General features: G+C 40.9%; 1 protein-coding gene across 1 annotated transcript in view; it reads left to right on the top strand.

Moving 5' to 3' along the window:
• Window positions 1-14,722: 14,722 nt before the first annotated feature.
• The window catches only part of SLC9A4 (solute carrier family 9 member A4), a 72,876-nt gene continuing 70,306 nt past the window's right edge, over window positions 14,723-17,292 (top strand). The window contains 1 exon segment of the mRNA XM_038550909.1: window positions 14,723-15,493. Within this exon segment, the coding sequence (XP_038406837.1) occupies window positions 15,238-15,493 (256 nt within the window). The 5' untranslated portion in view covers window positions 14,723-15,237.

Raw genomic sequence — 17,292 nt, 5'->3', positions numbered from 1 at the left:
AAATTAAAAATAATTAAATAACTGGAAACGCATAGCATGTTAATTGATACAAAAAAATCAACATATTCTCAAATCAGCAAATCTCCCCAAATTGATTTAGAAGTTTAACACAATTTCAATCAATATCCAAGCAAGATTTTTTTTATAGATACAGGCAAACTGATTATAAAATTATATGGAAGGTCAAATGATCTAGAATAACCAAAGCAATTTGAAAAAGAAAGTTGGAGGAGTTACACTACTCAATTTTATGAATCAATATAAAGTTACAGGAATGAAGACAACGTAATATTGGCAAAGTGATAGATCAATGGAACAAAGGCAAAAGTGCAAAAATATATCCACACAAATATTGCCTGATGATTCTTTTTTTTTTTTTTTTAAGGTTTTATTTCTTTATTCTTGAGAGACAGAGAGAGAGAGAGAGAGGCAGAGATACAGGCAGAGGGAGAAGCAGGCTCCATGCAGGGAGCCTGGTGTGGGGCTCGATGCCGGGATATCATCAATATCTGGAAAACAAACAAACAAACCTCAATGACCTTCAACTAGTACCAGTCTGGGTTCAATCAGAAGATGGAAACCACACAGTAATTTTAAAGGGGAAATTTTAATTTAAAGAATTATTTGGCTATAAGAGAGTATCTACAAAAAAATGTGAAAAGAACATCAGAAGTATCTTAGGGCCAAAAAAGAATAGGAAGACAGAGTTGGAAGGGGGCCCTCCTCCAGCTGGGGTGCAGATGTCATTAAAGAAGGTGTAGTACCAGCCAATGGCAAAGTTCTCCCGGTTGCCTGTGTCTGGGACATGGCAACCCGAGGCTGGTGGACAGACCTGAGGTAGCATCAGCACAAGTCTGGGGGAATGAGGTCTGGAACACATCGTGTCCACCCTGATGGAGCTTGAGGGAATAAACTTTGGTCCGCAGGAGAGTGGCTGCTGATGTGGGGGTGCCCGGGGGATGGCAGAAGTGCCACCGTGGGCCTGAGGCCGGCAAGGTCACTGAAAGACTGCTCACTCTGAGTGCAGGGCTTGTGTGGGGCTCGACAGATGTCTCACACACCCACACTGCTCAGTGATGTCGCAGCACGAGTGAGGAAAACAGAAGGGGTGGCAGGTGGACCCAGGACCCTCCGGCAATGCCCCTCCAGCTCCCACTACTGATGGAGCTTGACGTTCTTCCCCTGGCCGTGACGCAGAGCAGGTGATGAATGGTCAATTGGGGGCTGACAGGTAATAAAGTGATAATGGGCACAGGCCCAATCGATACGTAAATAGTTGTACATGCAGAAAGTTAAATACTTCTCAGTTCACTACTGAGACGCAGTACCTTGGATGAATCTCAAAGCAGCATGTTGGGTGAAAAAAATGAATCTCCAAAGATTACATTTTTTTCATGGATGTGGCATGTTAAAAAAAAAAAAAAAGGCAAATCTGTGGCCAAGGAGAAATCTGTGGGTTCCAGGGATTAGATCTGTGGCTTCCAGGAGGGTGTGACAAAGGGACACTTGAAGCGAGACAGAGCCTGATTGTCTCTGTGGTGATGTGAACCTACATGTGTCTTACCCCTCACTAAAATATATTTTATTATCTAATATCACAACTTTAATTTCAAATCCAGCTCAAACCTCTCCACTTCTAGTTTACATCCTGTGAGTCTATTGACCGGCGGTGGGATGGGGGACAAGGTCTACTTTTCTCTCCTTGTTTCTGTGTCCTCCTGTCTTTCTCCTCATCGGGTTTGCAGGGGAGGAGAGAGGAGGGGAGGAGGACAGATCTTAACTCAGATGGTGTCCTCTGAAATTGTCTCCAAATGGTGGAGTGCCCTCTCTTCTACGTGATGCCAAAGCACTAGCTCCTTCTGGGCGAGGCATTCTGGTGAATTTGAGGGACAGGCTCCCCTCCCCTGCAGCCCCACCGGGACTCCCACGAATTGCCTTCTCTGGACCCCCTCAAACCTTGCCCAATGTGGTGAAGCACCTCACAGCCAGTCCTTTCAGTGTAAGTCACCTGGTTCATGAGGAATCAGATGCCCACTTTCTTGCCATCCCAATGGTCCCAGCTGACCTCCCGCTGCCAATGATATTCTGCTGACGGTCAGGCACCAGGCTGATCTTTGAATCCCAATGGAGAAATGTCCCATTTGTTCTCTCAAGATTTGTTTAAACTCTTCTACATCCCAACACCAAGGCTGCTGTGGGAAGGATAATTCTTCAGCTCCCCACACCTTCAGCCAGGGGCAGGGGGGGGATGTCAAATGTTAATTATCCAGCTGGCAGACAAGCTACCCCTCTGAGTTGTCCTTTTAGAGCACTCTCTCTGGTGGTAGGGCTGAAGTGCCTCTTCTCTTGGCTGCTAGGGGCTGTGGCATGGAAGTCCTGCAGGGGTTTTGTCTAACACCTCTGGATAGACCAGGAGGGCACTGTCATTCACTGTCCTTAAATTTGTGATGTCTGCCCAAAATCAGAGTCAACTGGGAAAGCCCCACCTAGCATCTTGCTGCACCCACCATGAGTGAATTTTGGTGTCCTTTTCAAAACCAATTACACTAAGGCAAGTTTTGGACCACAATTTTACACATTTAAGTACCTCATACCAGCCATTCTTACCTTTCTAATCTGGCTCAGTTCATGTTTAGAGGTTTTTCACAAGCCTCTCCAACGCTCAGTGGACTATTGAACAGTTGCACTTATGAAGATACCTGCAGGAAACGGCTTTATTCTTGTCCCACCACTGCCTTGCGACATTCTATAGAGTCTCCTTCGCTTCGGGTGCTCAGGTCCCACAGGAGGATGTTTATGAATCAACACTCAGCCATGGGTGGATGATCACTAACAGGGTTGCACCTTGAGTCTAATTAGAGCTACTGCAGAGGTGTAGTAGATTCTGCTATGTGTTCTCCAAGATCATCTCGTCTTTTTGAACATACAAGTTGGTCACTTTTCCCAGCCTCCTTTGTAGTTGGATGAGGACATGTAGACAAATTTTTCTAGAACATGAATGGAAATGATACGTGATTTCTACACAGAGGCAAATACATGCGGGAATAATGTTTCCACACTCCCTCTCCTGCCATTGTGATCTCGGAGTCCACATGCCTGAGATGGCATTGGTGTGTGACAAAGAAGGGCTTCCCAAACCACATTGGACCATAATGTGAGTGAGACGTAAACTTGCTGTGTTGAGCCACTGAAGTTCCAGGATTATTTGCTACAGCGGCAGAACCTAAATTGTCCTGACTAATGTAAGGCAAAACTTTTCTCTTTTCCTTCTTAATATCTCAGAGTACTCACCTTAGGGTTTGCCATTTGAATTTGTCGTGGCTTTTGTTTTTTTTTTTTTGTCGTGGCTTTTGGAGTTAAAGAAAATAATACCAAACAAAGCAGGGTTTTTTTTTGTTTGTTGTTTGTTGTTTGTTTGGTTTTTGGTGGGGAGAATCATGCTTTTCCTTTGTGTTCTTTCACCTCATTTCTCCTCTATTGACTTCCTCCTTTTGCCTTCTTGTTCTGGACAACATCTTTGTGACAGGGTCATTCAGTCAATAGTTGTTGAATCAAACTCTGGAGCTTTGCTTGAGGAAATGCTGATAAGGAAATCCATCCCACTTACACCCAGAGGTATTTACAACTTACTCTGATAGGAGCTCTCTCCCACTCTCCTTTTTTTAAAGATTTTATTTATTTGAGAGAGAGAAGAAGGCAGAGGCAAAGGGAGAGGGTGAGGGAGAAGCAGACTCCCCACTGAGTAGGGAGTCCAATGCTGGGCTCAATCCCAGGACCCGAGATCATGACCTGAGCTGAAAGCAAACTCTCAACTGACTGAGCCACCCAGGCACCCCTGACAGGAGCTCTTTTTAACTTTCCCAAACCTGTCTTTTTCCCTTCTCTTAAAATTAACTAAATGATTCTTCTTTTTTGTTGGGTAAGCAGAATATAGACATTTCTCAAAGGGACTCAATTACACCAGAATCACATCATTTAACATATTTCTCAGTAGAATGAGATCCAGTTTGGGTGTGTAGATATGGGTACTCCATTGCAAGTGGACATAATGTTGTAAAAAGATCACATCCTCAGTCCTTTTCTTTTTCTTTTGTCACACACACACACACACACACACACACACAGTGTGTGTATGCACACCAACACTGAACTCAATGGAATGAAGCTGGCTGCCCCAGATGGAGCAAATGCAGGTTATCTGTGGATGATTTCTCCAGCTTTCTAGTTTTCTATTGATCACAGAAACCAGTCACCTTCTCCACACAATAAGACTTATGTCAGAGTAAAAAGTAGTACCCGACAAAGTAGCACCATTCTTGGTACCCCACTCATCTTGGTCCTCAGAGCTATGTCAATTATATCACAAGAAACTGCACTGACAGTTCATGACTTTTGTTTAAGGGCTTTACAAACCTTGCATGTTCTTAGTTCTCAAACCAAATTCAACTTTGGTTAGGCCACAACACGAGTGGGGAGAAGGTAGAAATAATGTCTAGACCTCTAAATTCACCTTTGCCTTTGCTTTCTTGTGTCCCAGAAGTCTTTTCTTATTTCCCACAGAGAATATCTTAACTGAGTAAAATCTCTCTTACCTGGGTGGTTCTATAATGACCTTGGACTAAGAATCATGGGCACAAATTCATTTAACAACATTAAGACACAATCCCAAATGGATTAAAGACTTCATCATAAATGTTTACACCATAAAACTTCTAGAAGAAAATAATAGGTTCTAAGCTCCTTGACATCAGTCTTGGCAATGATATTTTGGATTTGACTCCAAAAGAAAAGGCAACAAAAGCAAAAATAAATAAGTGGAAAGCCAAAATAAAAATCTTCCGCACAGCAAAGAAAACCATCACCAAAATGAAAAGATAATGTACTGAATGGGAGAAAATATTTACAAAGCATCTGATAAGTGGTTAGTATCCAAAGTACAGAGAGAGCTCACAGAATTAAATAGCAAAACATACTAAACAATGCCATAAAAAAAATGGGCAGAGGATCCAAATAGACATTTTTCAAGAAGACATAGAGATGATCAACAGGTATATGAAAAGGTGCTCAACATCACTATTCACCGGGGGCATGCAAATCAAAACTACAATGAGATATCACTTTATATCTATTAGAATGATTATTTTCAGAAAGACCAGAAATAACAAGTGAGGATGTGGAAAAAGGGAAACTTTTGTGTACTGATGGTGGGAATGTAAATTGGTGCAGCCACTACAGAAAACAGCATGAAGATTCTTTTAAAAATTAAAGATAATACTCCAATACGATCCAGTAATTCCACTTCTGGGTATTTATATGAAAGAAATGAAAATAGTAACTCAAAAAAATATATGCACCCCATATTTACAGCAACATTATTTATAATAGAAGACATGGAGGAACCTAAGTGTCCATCCACACATGAATGGATAAATGTAGTGTGTACACAAACACACACATACACACACACACACAGGAATACATTATTCATTCATAAAAAGAGAAGTACATTTTGCCGTTTGTGACAATATGGACGGACATTGAGGACATAATGCCAAGTGAAATAACTCAGAGAAAGATAAATATCATATAATCTCACTTATTTCTAAAATCTAAAATAAAAACATGAACTCATAGATGCAGAGAATAGATTGTGATTGCTATTGGTAGTGGTTGGGTGGGGGAGAGCCAAAGTGGGTGCAGGGTGCAGGTGGTCAAACGGTACAAACTTCTAGCTATGAAATAATAAGTCCTGGGGATGTAGTGACTACAGTTAATAGTACTGCACTGTAATTTGAAAGTTGCTGAGAGAGTAAATCTTAAAGATTACCATCACGAGAAAAAAGATTTGTAGGTATGTGTGCTGATGCGTACTAACTTAGTGTGACTTAGTGCGGTGATCATTTGGGAATATATACACAAATACCAATCACTACATTGTGCACCTGAAAATAGTGTAATGCAATACATGAATTATATCTCAATAAGCAAAATAAACTTTAAAAAAGACATAATCCTCTCCAAGTTGCTTCAATTATCAAAAAGCTACCTCCCTGTAAGAGCCTTTCTCTTATATCTGAGCTGAGTGTTCAGGATATACCCCAGAAACAGGTCTGATCTTGTGGCTTTCAAGAGGGAATCACGTTTGGGACTCTTCCAGAGTTGATGAAACAATTCAGCAGCCCCCTCTGTTTCTCTGAGCAGTGGAAAGTTGACTTTGGGGAGCAGGAACAGAGTTCAGCTCTCCTGTCCTGAAAGCAGGGTCAAAGCTCTTGACTTCACTCCAGCGTGGGATGCAGCCTTTCAATTTAGGGGTATCGTCTGCCAGAACTCCATCCAAGGCCATCCAGCTTAATTGCTAGCTATGGGCTTGGAAAGCAAATCATGTTTCTGGACAGCACTGGCCAGTTCTCTAGCTCTGCTTTCTTGTTCTTCTTCCTGGGGAGAAACAAAAAATACAAAGTTCAGCTATGAAAAAGTAACAGGAGCTCAGGGGCAAGCAGCTAATTCTGTCGGTCCCAAAAGTACTGCACAAATAATTTCTGGTAAAGTCAATTACTGCCAGACACTCTGGGAAGGAAGGAAACAGGTGCTCATCATTTTGTTTGAAACCTGTTCTGGGAGAGAGTGGACTTTCTAACCATCATGCACGCAGGTACAGAGTAGGGAGTCCATGTCAGCCCTCGTTTCTTTTGCAGCTTCTCTTAAGACAAAAAAAGTTGCCTTCGGGAAACAAAACTGAGGGTGAAAGGGAAGAGGACCAAGCCCCCAAAACTCTGCTTCCAGCTATGCACAGCTGGAGCCCTAGGGGAATGGATGATCCCTCTGCTGGGTGCACCACCCTTAATTAGTCCCATGAGGGTGGACCGGATATGGTCACTTAAATTATAAGGGATCCACTGGGGAGAGGACAGCAGGTCACTCCTCCCCCACCACTGGACTGTGTGAGTAGATGGGTTTCCAAGGGCAGAGGACAAGGATAGCAAGGATTCTTGGCACCTGGCACCAAAGGTCAGAGCAGGCCGGGTTTCTACTGCCCATACAGTTATTGGATAATTAGACCAAAAGCATGACACATTTCAGTAGCTTGCTGCTGACCTATAATTCCAGAATAATTCCTTTCATTCTTTGTCTTGCAAGTGAGAGCTGGTCTTTTTCCCTTTACCTTTAAAATCTCTTTCTATGTAGGAGTGCTTCAGTGGCTCAGTTGGTTAAGCATTTGGCTCTTGATTTCTGCTCAGGTCATGATCTCAGGATCATGGAGCCTGCTTTGGATTCTCTGTCCCTCTCTCTGCCCCTCCCCTACTCTCTCTGTCTCTCTCTGTCTCTCTCTCTCTCTCTGACAAAACAAAAAAACAAAAACATAACTCTTTCTATGTACATCAATGGATGGGTAAGTATCCAGTGCCCTACAGTGCCCTGAAACTTTCTCAATTGATCTTTCTCAAGGAATTAAATAAACTGATAATTATCATGTGGATTGTATTACAATGTAAACACACATAAGGACGAATTTGTTTCAACTGAACAATGAGGATATAATTAAAAGGCTCCTTCTTATCAATTGCCAGGACTCTTCCTAAATGTCTCATCTTCTCAGTTCTAGTCTGGGAAACCTGCACAATGCAAAATGTGTTCTTGAAACATCAGAGGGTATGTATCTGAGAGTAGAGTTGCTGAGTCATGTGGTAATACTGTGTTTCACATTTTGAGAAATCCAAACTGACTCATTTTAGATTTCCAGTAGCATTTTACATTCCTGCTATATCTTTGCCAGCTTTGGCAACATTAGTTATTACATTTCTTCCCCTATTCCTCTTTCTTCTTATTATCATTACTATTTAGCCATTTTAGCAAGTATGAAATGACATCTCATTGTGGTTTTGAATCATCTCTCCCTTTGACTAATAGTATCGGGCCTCTTTTCATGTACTTATTGGCCATTTACGTACAATTTTTGAAGAAATGCCTTTTCAGATCCTTTGTCCATTTTTTTTAATTGGGTTATTTATCTTTTCATTATTGGGCTGTAAGAGCTCTTTATACATTCAGGATACAAGTCCCTTATCAGACATGTGAGTTACAAGAATTTTTTCCCATTCTGTGAATTGACCTTATCACTTCCTTGATAGTATAGTTTGGAGGACAAGGTTTTTATTTTGATGAAATCCAGTTTATCTGTTTTTTTCTTTTGTTCATTGTGGCTTTGGGATGTGTATATAAGAAAGTTTTGCCTAATTCAGGATCATTAAAATTTATTATTTATTCCTTTTTTTTTTTTTTTTTTTTGTAGTTTGGGGTTTAGCTCTTACCTTAGTCCATACTCCATTTTGAATTAACTTTTAAGTATGGTATAAGGATGGAGTATGTCTTCATTCTTCTGCTTGTGGATATAAGGTTTTCTAGCACCATGTGTTGAAAAAGTTTTTTTTTTATTTTTTAAAGATTTATTATCTATCTATTTGAGAGAGAGGAGTGAGCACAAAGAGGGAGAGGAAGAAGTAGACTCCCCACTGAGCTGGGATTCCCAATGCGGGGCTCAATCCCAGACCCCAGGATCACAACCCGAGCCGGAGGCAGACGCCCAACAAACTGTGCCACCCAGGTGCCCCCCAAAAGTTATTTTTTACCTATTGAATTATGTTGGAACACTTGTCAGGAATCAATTGACAATAAATGAAAAGATTGATTTCTGTTTTCTCAGTTCTGCTCTACTTATCTGTATGTCCATTCTTAATGCCAATATCACATAATTTTGATTACTAAAGCTTTGTAAAGATTATTTTACAAAGATTTATTTATTTATTTGAGAGAGAAAGAAAGAGAGAGTGACCAGGGGGAGTGGCAGAGGGAGAGGAATACTCAAGCAGACTCTGCATGGAGCATGGAGCCTAACCAGGCCAATCTCGTGACCCTGAGATCATGACCTTAGCTGAGATCAATAGTCAGACACTTAACTGACTGAGTCACCCAGGCGCCCAAACTCTGCAGTAAGTTTTGAAATTGAGAAGTGTATGTCTTCTAGCTTTGTTTTTTCTCGTTTCAAGAATTTTTTTGGAGACGGGCTTTTATGGGCACATTCCATATAAATCTCAGGACCAGTTTGTCAATTTCTGAATAGAAAAAAAAGACACAGGATTTTGAAAGAGATTGTGTTGAATCTGTAGATCATTTTGGGGGAATATTCCCATCTTAACAATATTAAGTCTTTTGATCCATGAACAAGGATATCTTTCCACTTATTTAAGTCTTCTTTAACTGCTTTCAACATTGTGTTTTTTTGGAACACAAGTTTTACATTGCTTTTGTTAAAATCATTCCTAAGAAATTTAGCTTTTGATGCTATTAATTTCATTTTGGTATTGTCATTGTTACTGTAAAATACAGTTTGTTATTGTATACTGATGTCATATCCTGAAAGTTTACTGAAGTTACTTATTAGATCTAAGAGTATTTTATTCAATTATTTAGGATTTCCTATATATACAAAGACATGTCATGTAAATACAGATGGTTTTACTTTTCCCCTTCCAATCTGTACATCTTTTACCTATTTTTCTTGCCCATTGCCCTTGCTAGAACCTCCAGTAGAATGTTGAATATGAGCAGCAAAAGCAGACATCTTTGTCTTGTTCTTGATCTTATGGGAATGTATTTAATCTTCACCATTATGGATGATGGTGGCTGTGGATGGATTTTTTTATAGATTGCCTTCTTCATGTTGAGGAAGTTCCCTTCCATTCCTACACTGTTGAGTATTCTTAAAATGAAGGGTTATTAAATTTTGTTAAATACCTCTTCTCAGTCTATTGAAATAGCCTGTGGTTTTGTCCTTTATTCTTTTGATATGATGTTATCCTAAATGACATGTGGATGGTTAGCTGGCTTTGTATTCCTGGGACAAATCCCATTTGTTATAGAGAAGTTTATAATGACTATATTTTCTTGATAAATTGGCCCTTTTATTTTTATAAAATAAAATATTTTTGTCTTAACATCTATTTTGTCTGTTATTTGTATAGCCATTCCAGCTTTCTTACCTTATTGCCTTACGATATCCTTTCTCCATCCTTTTATTTTTAATCTACCTGTGTCTTTTTTGAAAGATTTTATTTATTTATTTGACAAAAAGAGAGAGCATGAGCAAGTCGGGGGGGGGGGGGGTGGGGGAAGCAGGATCCCCACTAGGCAGGAGCCTGATGTGGGGTTCAATGCCAGGACCCTGAGATCATGACCTGAGCTTTAGGCAGACACTTAATGGACTGAGCCACTCAGGTGCAGTGCCCCCCTTCACCCCCCACCCCCTAAACTACTTGTATCTTTAAATCTAAAAGTATATTTTCAGGGCTCCTGGGTGGCTCAGTTGGTTGCACCATCAACTCTTGGTTTCAGCTCTGGTCATGATATCAGGGTCATGAGGTCAAGACCCATGTCAGATTCCATGCTCAGCAGGGAGTTGGCTTGAGATTCTTTCCCTCTCCCTCTGCCCTTCCCGCCACTTGCTCTTTCTCTCTCTAAAATAAAAAAATAAAAAAATAAAAATAAATATTAAATAAATAAATAAATCTTTGTTTTTTTTAATATCTTCTGGAAATAGTATATGGTCTTATATTTTGGTTGTTGTTAAAAACTAAATATTTTAACATCTTGTAGCGATTCTTGTTACTGATTCCTCCCCTTCCTCCAACACCAGGTGTTACTGTGGTTTGGTTGTCTGTTTGTTTGTTTAGTGAATTGGATGGACTATTTCAGTAAAGTCCATTTCCCTATGCAGACTTTAACCATACAGTCTTGGGCATACTCATAACCCCCCTGACTTCTTCCTCTCTCACCTGGGATGACAGTGCCTTGAATTAGGGTTCTCTTTGGCTCTTTCACGGATCTCCTTATTAAGCTTCTAGCTGGTCTGTTGTTTCTATTAACATTATACCTAGCTGTTAGCCTCCAGTAATTGCTAGCTGATTGATCCATTGTGTTGAACAGGCCTTAAATTGCTCAGCAGTCTGCTCTAAAATAAAGTCAGGCCCTTTTCAGGGTAATCTTTGCCGCCAGTCTTTGACACTTCTCTGACCCTATGATGATTTTTTTTTAAGATTTTCGTTTTTTAAAAAAGATTTTATTTATTTATTCATGAGAGACACAGAGAGGGAGAGAGAGGCAGAGACACAGGCAGAGGGAGAAGCAGACTCCCTGCAGGGGGCCCGATGTGGGACTCAGTCAGATCCCAGGACCCCAGTATCACACCCTGAGATGAAGGCAGATGCTCAATCACTGACCCACCCAGGTGCCCCTTTTCTTATCTGTTTCTTTCCCTAGTTCTTCCGTAATGCTTCTAAGTAATCTACCTTTCACATGTTGGTGTCAGGGAGCTACTGGCCCTTCTTACTTGTGCTCTACCTAAATCTCCCTTGGGCTTGAGCTTCCCTACATTTTGTTACAAGTAAAGTCAGTTCCCTGAGAAATAACATGAGGAGTTCTTTGTTCTATGGCCTGCCTTCCCCTTTAACGGAACCTCTGTTCCAATACCCTGGAAAGGGACAGGGACAGCAACCTGCTTCTCTGGGAGTAACACTGCTACTATATAAATGAGCTGCTGGACAGGGACAGTAACTCTTTGTCTTCTTGGCTTGTCTTCCCTGGTGTGGAAACTCAGCCTTGTAAGTGGGGGTGAGAGTGACTGGGGCCCAGTGTTCTTGGCCCACCATGCTTGGGGTAGAATTTCAAGCCTATGAGTGAGTGGGGCTGTATAGGTGAAGGGATCTCTTGGTCATACTTGTAGGCAATACAGCTCATATAATACCTTGCTTGGGGAATGGGGGGAGGGGTGATACTGATGACAAATACTGATATTCTGACTTTCTGAGTAGAATTAGTAGCCCTAAACTAAGATCTGGGGTTAGAGGGATCCCCATCCTCTTGTCTGTGCCCAGCTGGAGTAGAGTTTTCCTTATACTGAACAGGAAGGTAGGGGCAGAAACAAGTCTGGCCATAGACTCTCACAGGTTTTACTAATATTTAGAAGACTGTCTTTAATTACTGTACGCCAATAGGACAATTTCTACAGACTGAATGGCTATTCCCTTTATTTTCAATAGTTCTTCCCAATTATGGTTGTCTCCCTAACACTAAAGAGGGTCTATGCAGTTCCCCACACTGCCATTCTGGAAGCGTTTCTCCCTTGTTTCCTTTTTTCTCTTACTTTGCTACCTTTGGTTTGCACCACTCACGTAAGCTTTGTCTCATACTGTTTTCTAGAGAATCAAGATTAAGAAGGCAATTTTAGGGGTGTCTGGGTGGCTCATTGGTTGAGCATCTGCCTTTGGCTCAGGTCGTGATCCCGGGGTCCTGGGATCAGTCTGGCATTGGGCTCCTCGTAGGGAGCCTGCTTCTCCCTCTGCCTGTTTCTCTGCCTCTCTCTCTGTGTCTCTCATGAATAAATAAATAAAATCTTTTTTTAAAAAAAAGGGAAGGCAAAAAATAAAAATACAAATAAAAAAATTAAAAAGGGAAGGCAATTTCAGAAAGAATATTTCAGGCAGCTGTGTGAAAGCAGTATTGCATGGATGGAAGTGGTGCCAAGGGTTGACAAGGGGGAACAGCAAATCTTAACCTGGAAGACAAGGTGGTTGACTGTTATAGAATTCAGGTTTTCCTCTCACTATCCCCTGATCTTGGCATCACTTCTCTGATAAAAAACTCAGCTACCAGTTGAGTGTAAGGCAAAATCTTTGTTTCACAAAGATTTGAAATTTTAGAGCAGGAAAAGATACCGTATGGACAGCATCTTCATTTTATAGATGACAAAATTGAGGCTCAAAACAGGTAAAGTGACTTTCCTGGACTGAACCAGGTAATTAATGCCTGAGAACAGAGTTTTTCTGATTCTTACTTTTGGCCTTGGCATGGAGCACCATGGGAAATTCTCTCCCATTTCTCTTTAGAAAACAAAAGTAAAATAAAAGTGCAAATGAAAAGATAAAATATATATTCTAAAAGAATATTTTAGAATATTCTTTTAGAATATTCTAAAGAAGTTTTCCATTACAAGGCTATGCATGTCATCTTTTCTGAAAAAAACAAAATGACCCAATATGGTGACCTGCTTGCTATCAACGTAATGGTCTCAGTTTAGTGACTAAATCAGATCTATCTTAGGGCCAAATTGTAAAGGAAAGAGGAAAAAAATCCATATGAGAGCTTTTAATCCTTGTCTTACTAAGATGTTGCATCTAGATGCTAGCCTCCCTCAACACCTCCTACCCCTGCTTCCCAGTGATCTTTGCTGAGCATGTGGTGGGGGGTGGGAGTCATCTACACTCACTAACATGAACCAAAAATATACATAAATCATCCTGCACTTTGATATGGAAGAGGCATTGAGACTGTTTATGAATAATAATTCTCATTTTCTATTGAGCACTATTCCTCATTGCAGCAGAGCTCTTAAAAACCAACATTTAAGTGCCAGTTAAATGCCAGATACTTTACTTGCTTTATCTCATTTAATGCTTCCAGCCAGTTGATGAAGATATCATCATCCCTTACAGATAAGGATGCTTTGAAAGGTATCTAATCTGGTTAAGGCCACCTGGCCAGATGTAGAAGAAACAGAAGTAGATAAACACTCTGTAGTACTGCTCTTTCTGAACAAATAGACCATAATAACAAAATTCTTTAAAATGAAAAACTTGCATGTGCCATGGAGGTTTTTTTTTTTTTTAAAACTAGGTTGTAGATGTATTTCATGAAACTTGTTCTTCTGTTTGTTTGTTTTTTCCTGTATGAAGTTCATGGAAATCTAGAACTTTCTTTGAATTACTGCTCATGAGTTCAGTAATGTGTTACACTGCCTCCTCTTCCTTCCTAATTTGCAGAGACCGTATGATTCCAGGACCATCCTGGTTGACACCTAGAGTCTGGCATCATTATTAATCGCTTTTCTCTGCTCTCGAAAATGCCCTGTGCGGGTGATAATGACAAGACCACCTTAGTCCTGCCCTACGACCCAGCAATTGCACTGCTGGGGATTTACCCCAAAGATACAGATGCAATGAAACGCCGGGACACCTGCACCCCGATGTTTCTAGCAGCAGTGGCCACGATAGCCAAACTGTGGAAGGAGCCTCGGTGTCCAACGAAAGATGAATGGATAAAGAAGATGTGGTTTATGTATACAATGGAATATTACTCAGCTATTAGAAATGACAAATACCCACCATTTGCTTCAACGTGGATGGAACTGGAGGGTATTATGCTGAGTGAAGTAAGTCAGTCGGAGAAGGACAAACATTATATGTTCTCATTCATGTGGGGAATATAAATAATAGTGAAAGGGAATATAAGGGAAGGGAGAAGAAATGTGTGGGAAATATCAGAAAGGGAGACAGAACGTAAAGACTCCTAACTCTGGGAAACGATAGGGGTGGTGGAAGGGGAGGAGGGCGGGGGGTGGGGGTGAATGGGTGACGGGCACTGGGGGTTATTCTGTATGTTAGTAAATTGAACACCAATAAAAAATAAATTAAAAAAAAAAAAGACCACCTTAGTCGTTCATTAAAGACGCCGAAGTGTCATATTGCAGCTGCCCACTAGGTGTCAGCAGCGTAACCCCCGGAAAACACTTCAAGGAAAGCATTTCATTACAAAAGTCCTATCAGAGCAAATAATTAAGTGTGGTGCAGGAGCTACCTGCAGCCTTGCCCATTCAAAACAAATGCGAGGCAGGGGGAGGAGAGAAGGAGCAGGTGCAGGCCAGGTAGCTCCTTGCTGAGACCTAGTGGAGAGGGAAGGACTCCCTTCCTCCTCGTCAGAAGGACTCCAGTGATATCTGGAATGAACACCGTGGTATCCTTTTTAATTTTCATCCACAAGATGAAACCAGTATGCAGTGAAGTGAGGAAACAGCTTTGAACGAAGACATACCTTTCCCCTTCCTAAACTGTTCTTCAAATCATGATCGATCGGATGAAGGTCACACAGGTGACTTGGGCTTTAACGAGTCTACTGAATGACTGATGCATTTGAGCGAGAAGCTGAGTTGTCTGAACACAAATCCTTTAAAGGTGATTTGAAAACATCGACACTCACAACTCCATGACATGCTTGGACTCTTCTTGGAATGACCCACAGACTGTGCGTATATTACCTTTGACCCAGGTAGACGCGTCTGCTCTCTAGAAACCCTCCTCGGCTGCGGATGTGTGGCACACAGTGACACAAGGGGTACGAGAAGCCCACAGGATGGGTTTTCAGATGCTTGTGCCTTTCAGTCCTTGGAACTGGTTGCTACTGCTGGTGGCCTTCAAGTGTTCTGAAGCATCTTCAGATTTGAACGAATCCACAAATTCCACTGCCCAGCATGAGCCTAATGTTCGGTTTGCTGCTGCCAGCTCAGAGGCAGATGAGAAGATATCTGTTTTTGCATTGGATTATGACTACGTGCAAATTCCTTATGAGGTCACCCTGTGGATACTTCTAGCATCCCTTGCAAAAATAGGTAAGTCCCCAAACACCTGCTTGTGGGAGTTGTTCTCCATGTGAGATAATGATGTGAAAATGCCTTGTAGGTGGTGAACTATATGGATTTTAACTGTCATTGCTATTACAACAAAAAAGAAAATATGTTCCTTTTAGTCAAGGGGAAATCATAACTGCTTTTTTTATAAAGCCGTGTAATGCTTCAGGACTGTGCTTTGAAATTTGAGCATACTCTCTGGGTTCTGGGTTGCTTTGATTTCTTCTTATTTCAGGGTGACACCCTTGTGACATTATTTGGCATGTAAAAATTTCAAGTTCTATGCATTAAGATATAGAGAATGAGGCAGGTAGACCTCAGAATGATGCCCATTGGACATTTCAGGAGCACATAATGATTCTTCTGTACAATATTCTTTCCTCATTCTTGACCATGTAAATGTGGGCTTCATCAATGACTCCCATTGTTTATTCTTTAAAAGTGACATGTGCTCTTTGCAGAATGACAGAAAGCAAGGAACAAGACAATTAGAGGCTACTCTTAAATTACTCAGTGATGGGCTATGGGGGCATAGAAGATGATGTGTCAGTAAGATACTGGTTTATGCCTGAGTCAAATGGCTCCAGTGCCCCACTGGTTTCCTTTGTGAAATAAAGGGAATTCAAATTCATAGATTAAATTCTAATCAGGGTTATTTGTGCCAAAACCTCAAGTAATGGCTTACACTCTGTTATCATTTAATTCCTAACTCCACCTCCTTGTCTCCTTAAAACCAGCTTATTCCAAAGTGAAAGACTGATACAGTTATCTCAATTAACATTAAGCTTAACATCTCCTTTGCCTTTGTTATGAACTTTGTTACTTGAGTGGACAAGTTGTCCTACTGGGATAGAATCTATGAGACATTTTGATGCTTATTTATAATTTCCCTCTAGCATGGGCGTGAAATGTGGGTTGAGCTACGGGACCTGGCTGTTAACCTCTTGGGATCAGGACTGTTGGCTCTGTCTACTCATCGAACTCCCTCCCCAGGGGTGACGGAGGTACCGGTGTATTTAATAGATGCTCCTTCCAAACTGCTATTCATTTTGAGCTAGGAAAGTATGAAGAGTGATGGGAGATTGTTAATTTGAAGAACTCCTGTGTGATTTGTCAAATCGTGAAATTATACAAAGGATCTCACGTTATTTCTATAAAGCGCTCAAGTAGAAACGGCTTTCTAAGGGGATGACATTCTCAGTTCAGAGCTAGAGTTCTAGGGCCTTCTGTACAATCACATGGGCATCGAGATTGTTCAAAGTGGTCTTGTGTGGATCTTGAGTTTTCCTTTGTGAACAACACTGTCCCCACCCACTCCTTCCCCCTTCATGGCAATGGGGGAAGTTGGTCTGCAAATGAAGGAACTAGAGCTGCCACTGACTAGCTGGTCACCATGTCTTTCTAAGTCTCCATGTGCCCAACTATGAAATGATTTCTAAGGCCTCCTTTTGGTGCAAAGTAGGATTTCCTAGTGGCAAAGAGATTTACATTCTATGTCAGTAAACAGCCCAATGCAGAAAGGATATAGTTTATCTTTGTTTTATATTAGCATAAAACACAGATTGTTTTTTAGAGTATTGCATGTGCCCAGAATCACCACATCTAGAAGTTCAGAGGATGGTAAAGACACTGTTGTTCACAAGACTATTGGCTTAAATGTTCTTGATTTGCATTTTGATGGACTTCAACATACTTTAGATAAAGAAAAAACTTCAGTAGGTTATTAGTTGGATCATGCTTATTCAAATACATTTTCCTATTTGCTAGTCATTAAGAACTCA

The sequence above is a fragment of the Canis lupus genome, chromosome 10 (assembly GCF_011100685.1).
Source record: "Canis lupus familiaris isolate Mischka breed German Shepherd chromosome 10, alternate assembly UU_Cfam_GSD_1.0, whole genome shotgun sequence".
In the NCBI taxonomy this organism is placed as follows: Eukaryota; Metazoa; Chordata; class Mammalia; order Carnivora; family Canidae; genus Canis; species Canis lupus.
This window is presented reverse-complemented; position numbering and strand designations above follow the sequence as displayed.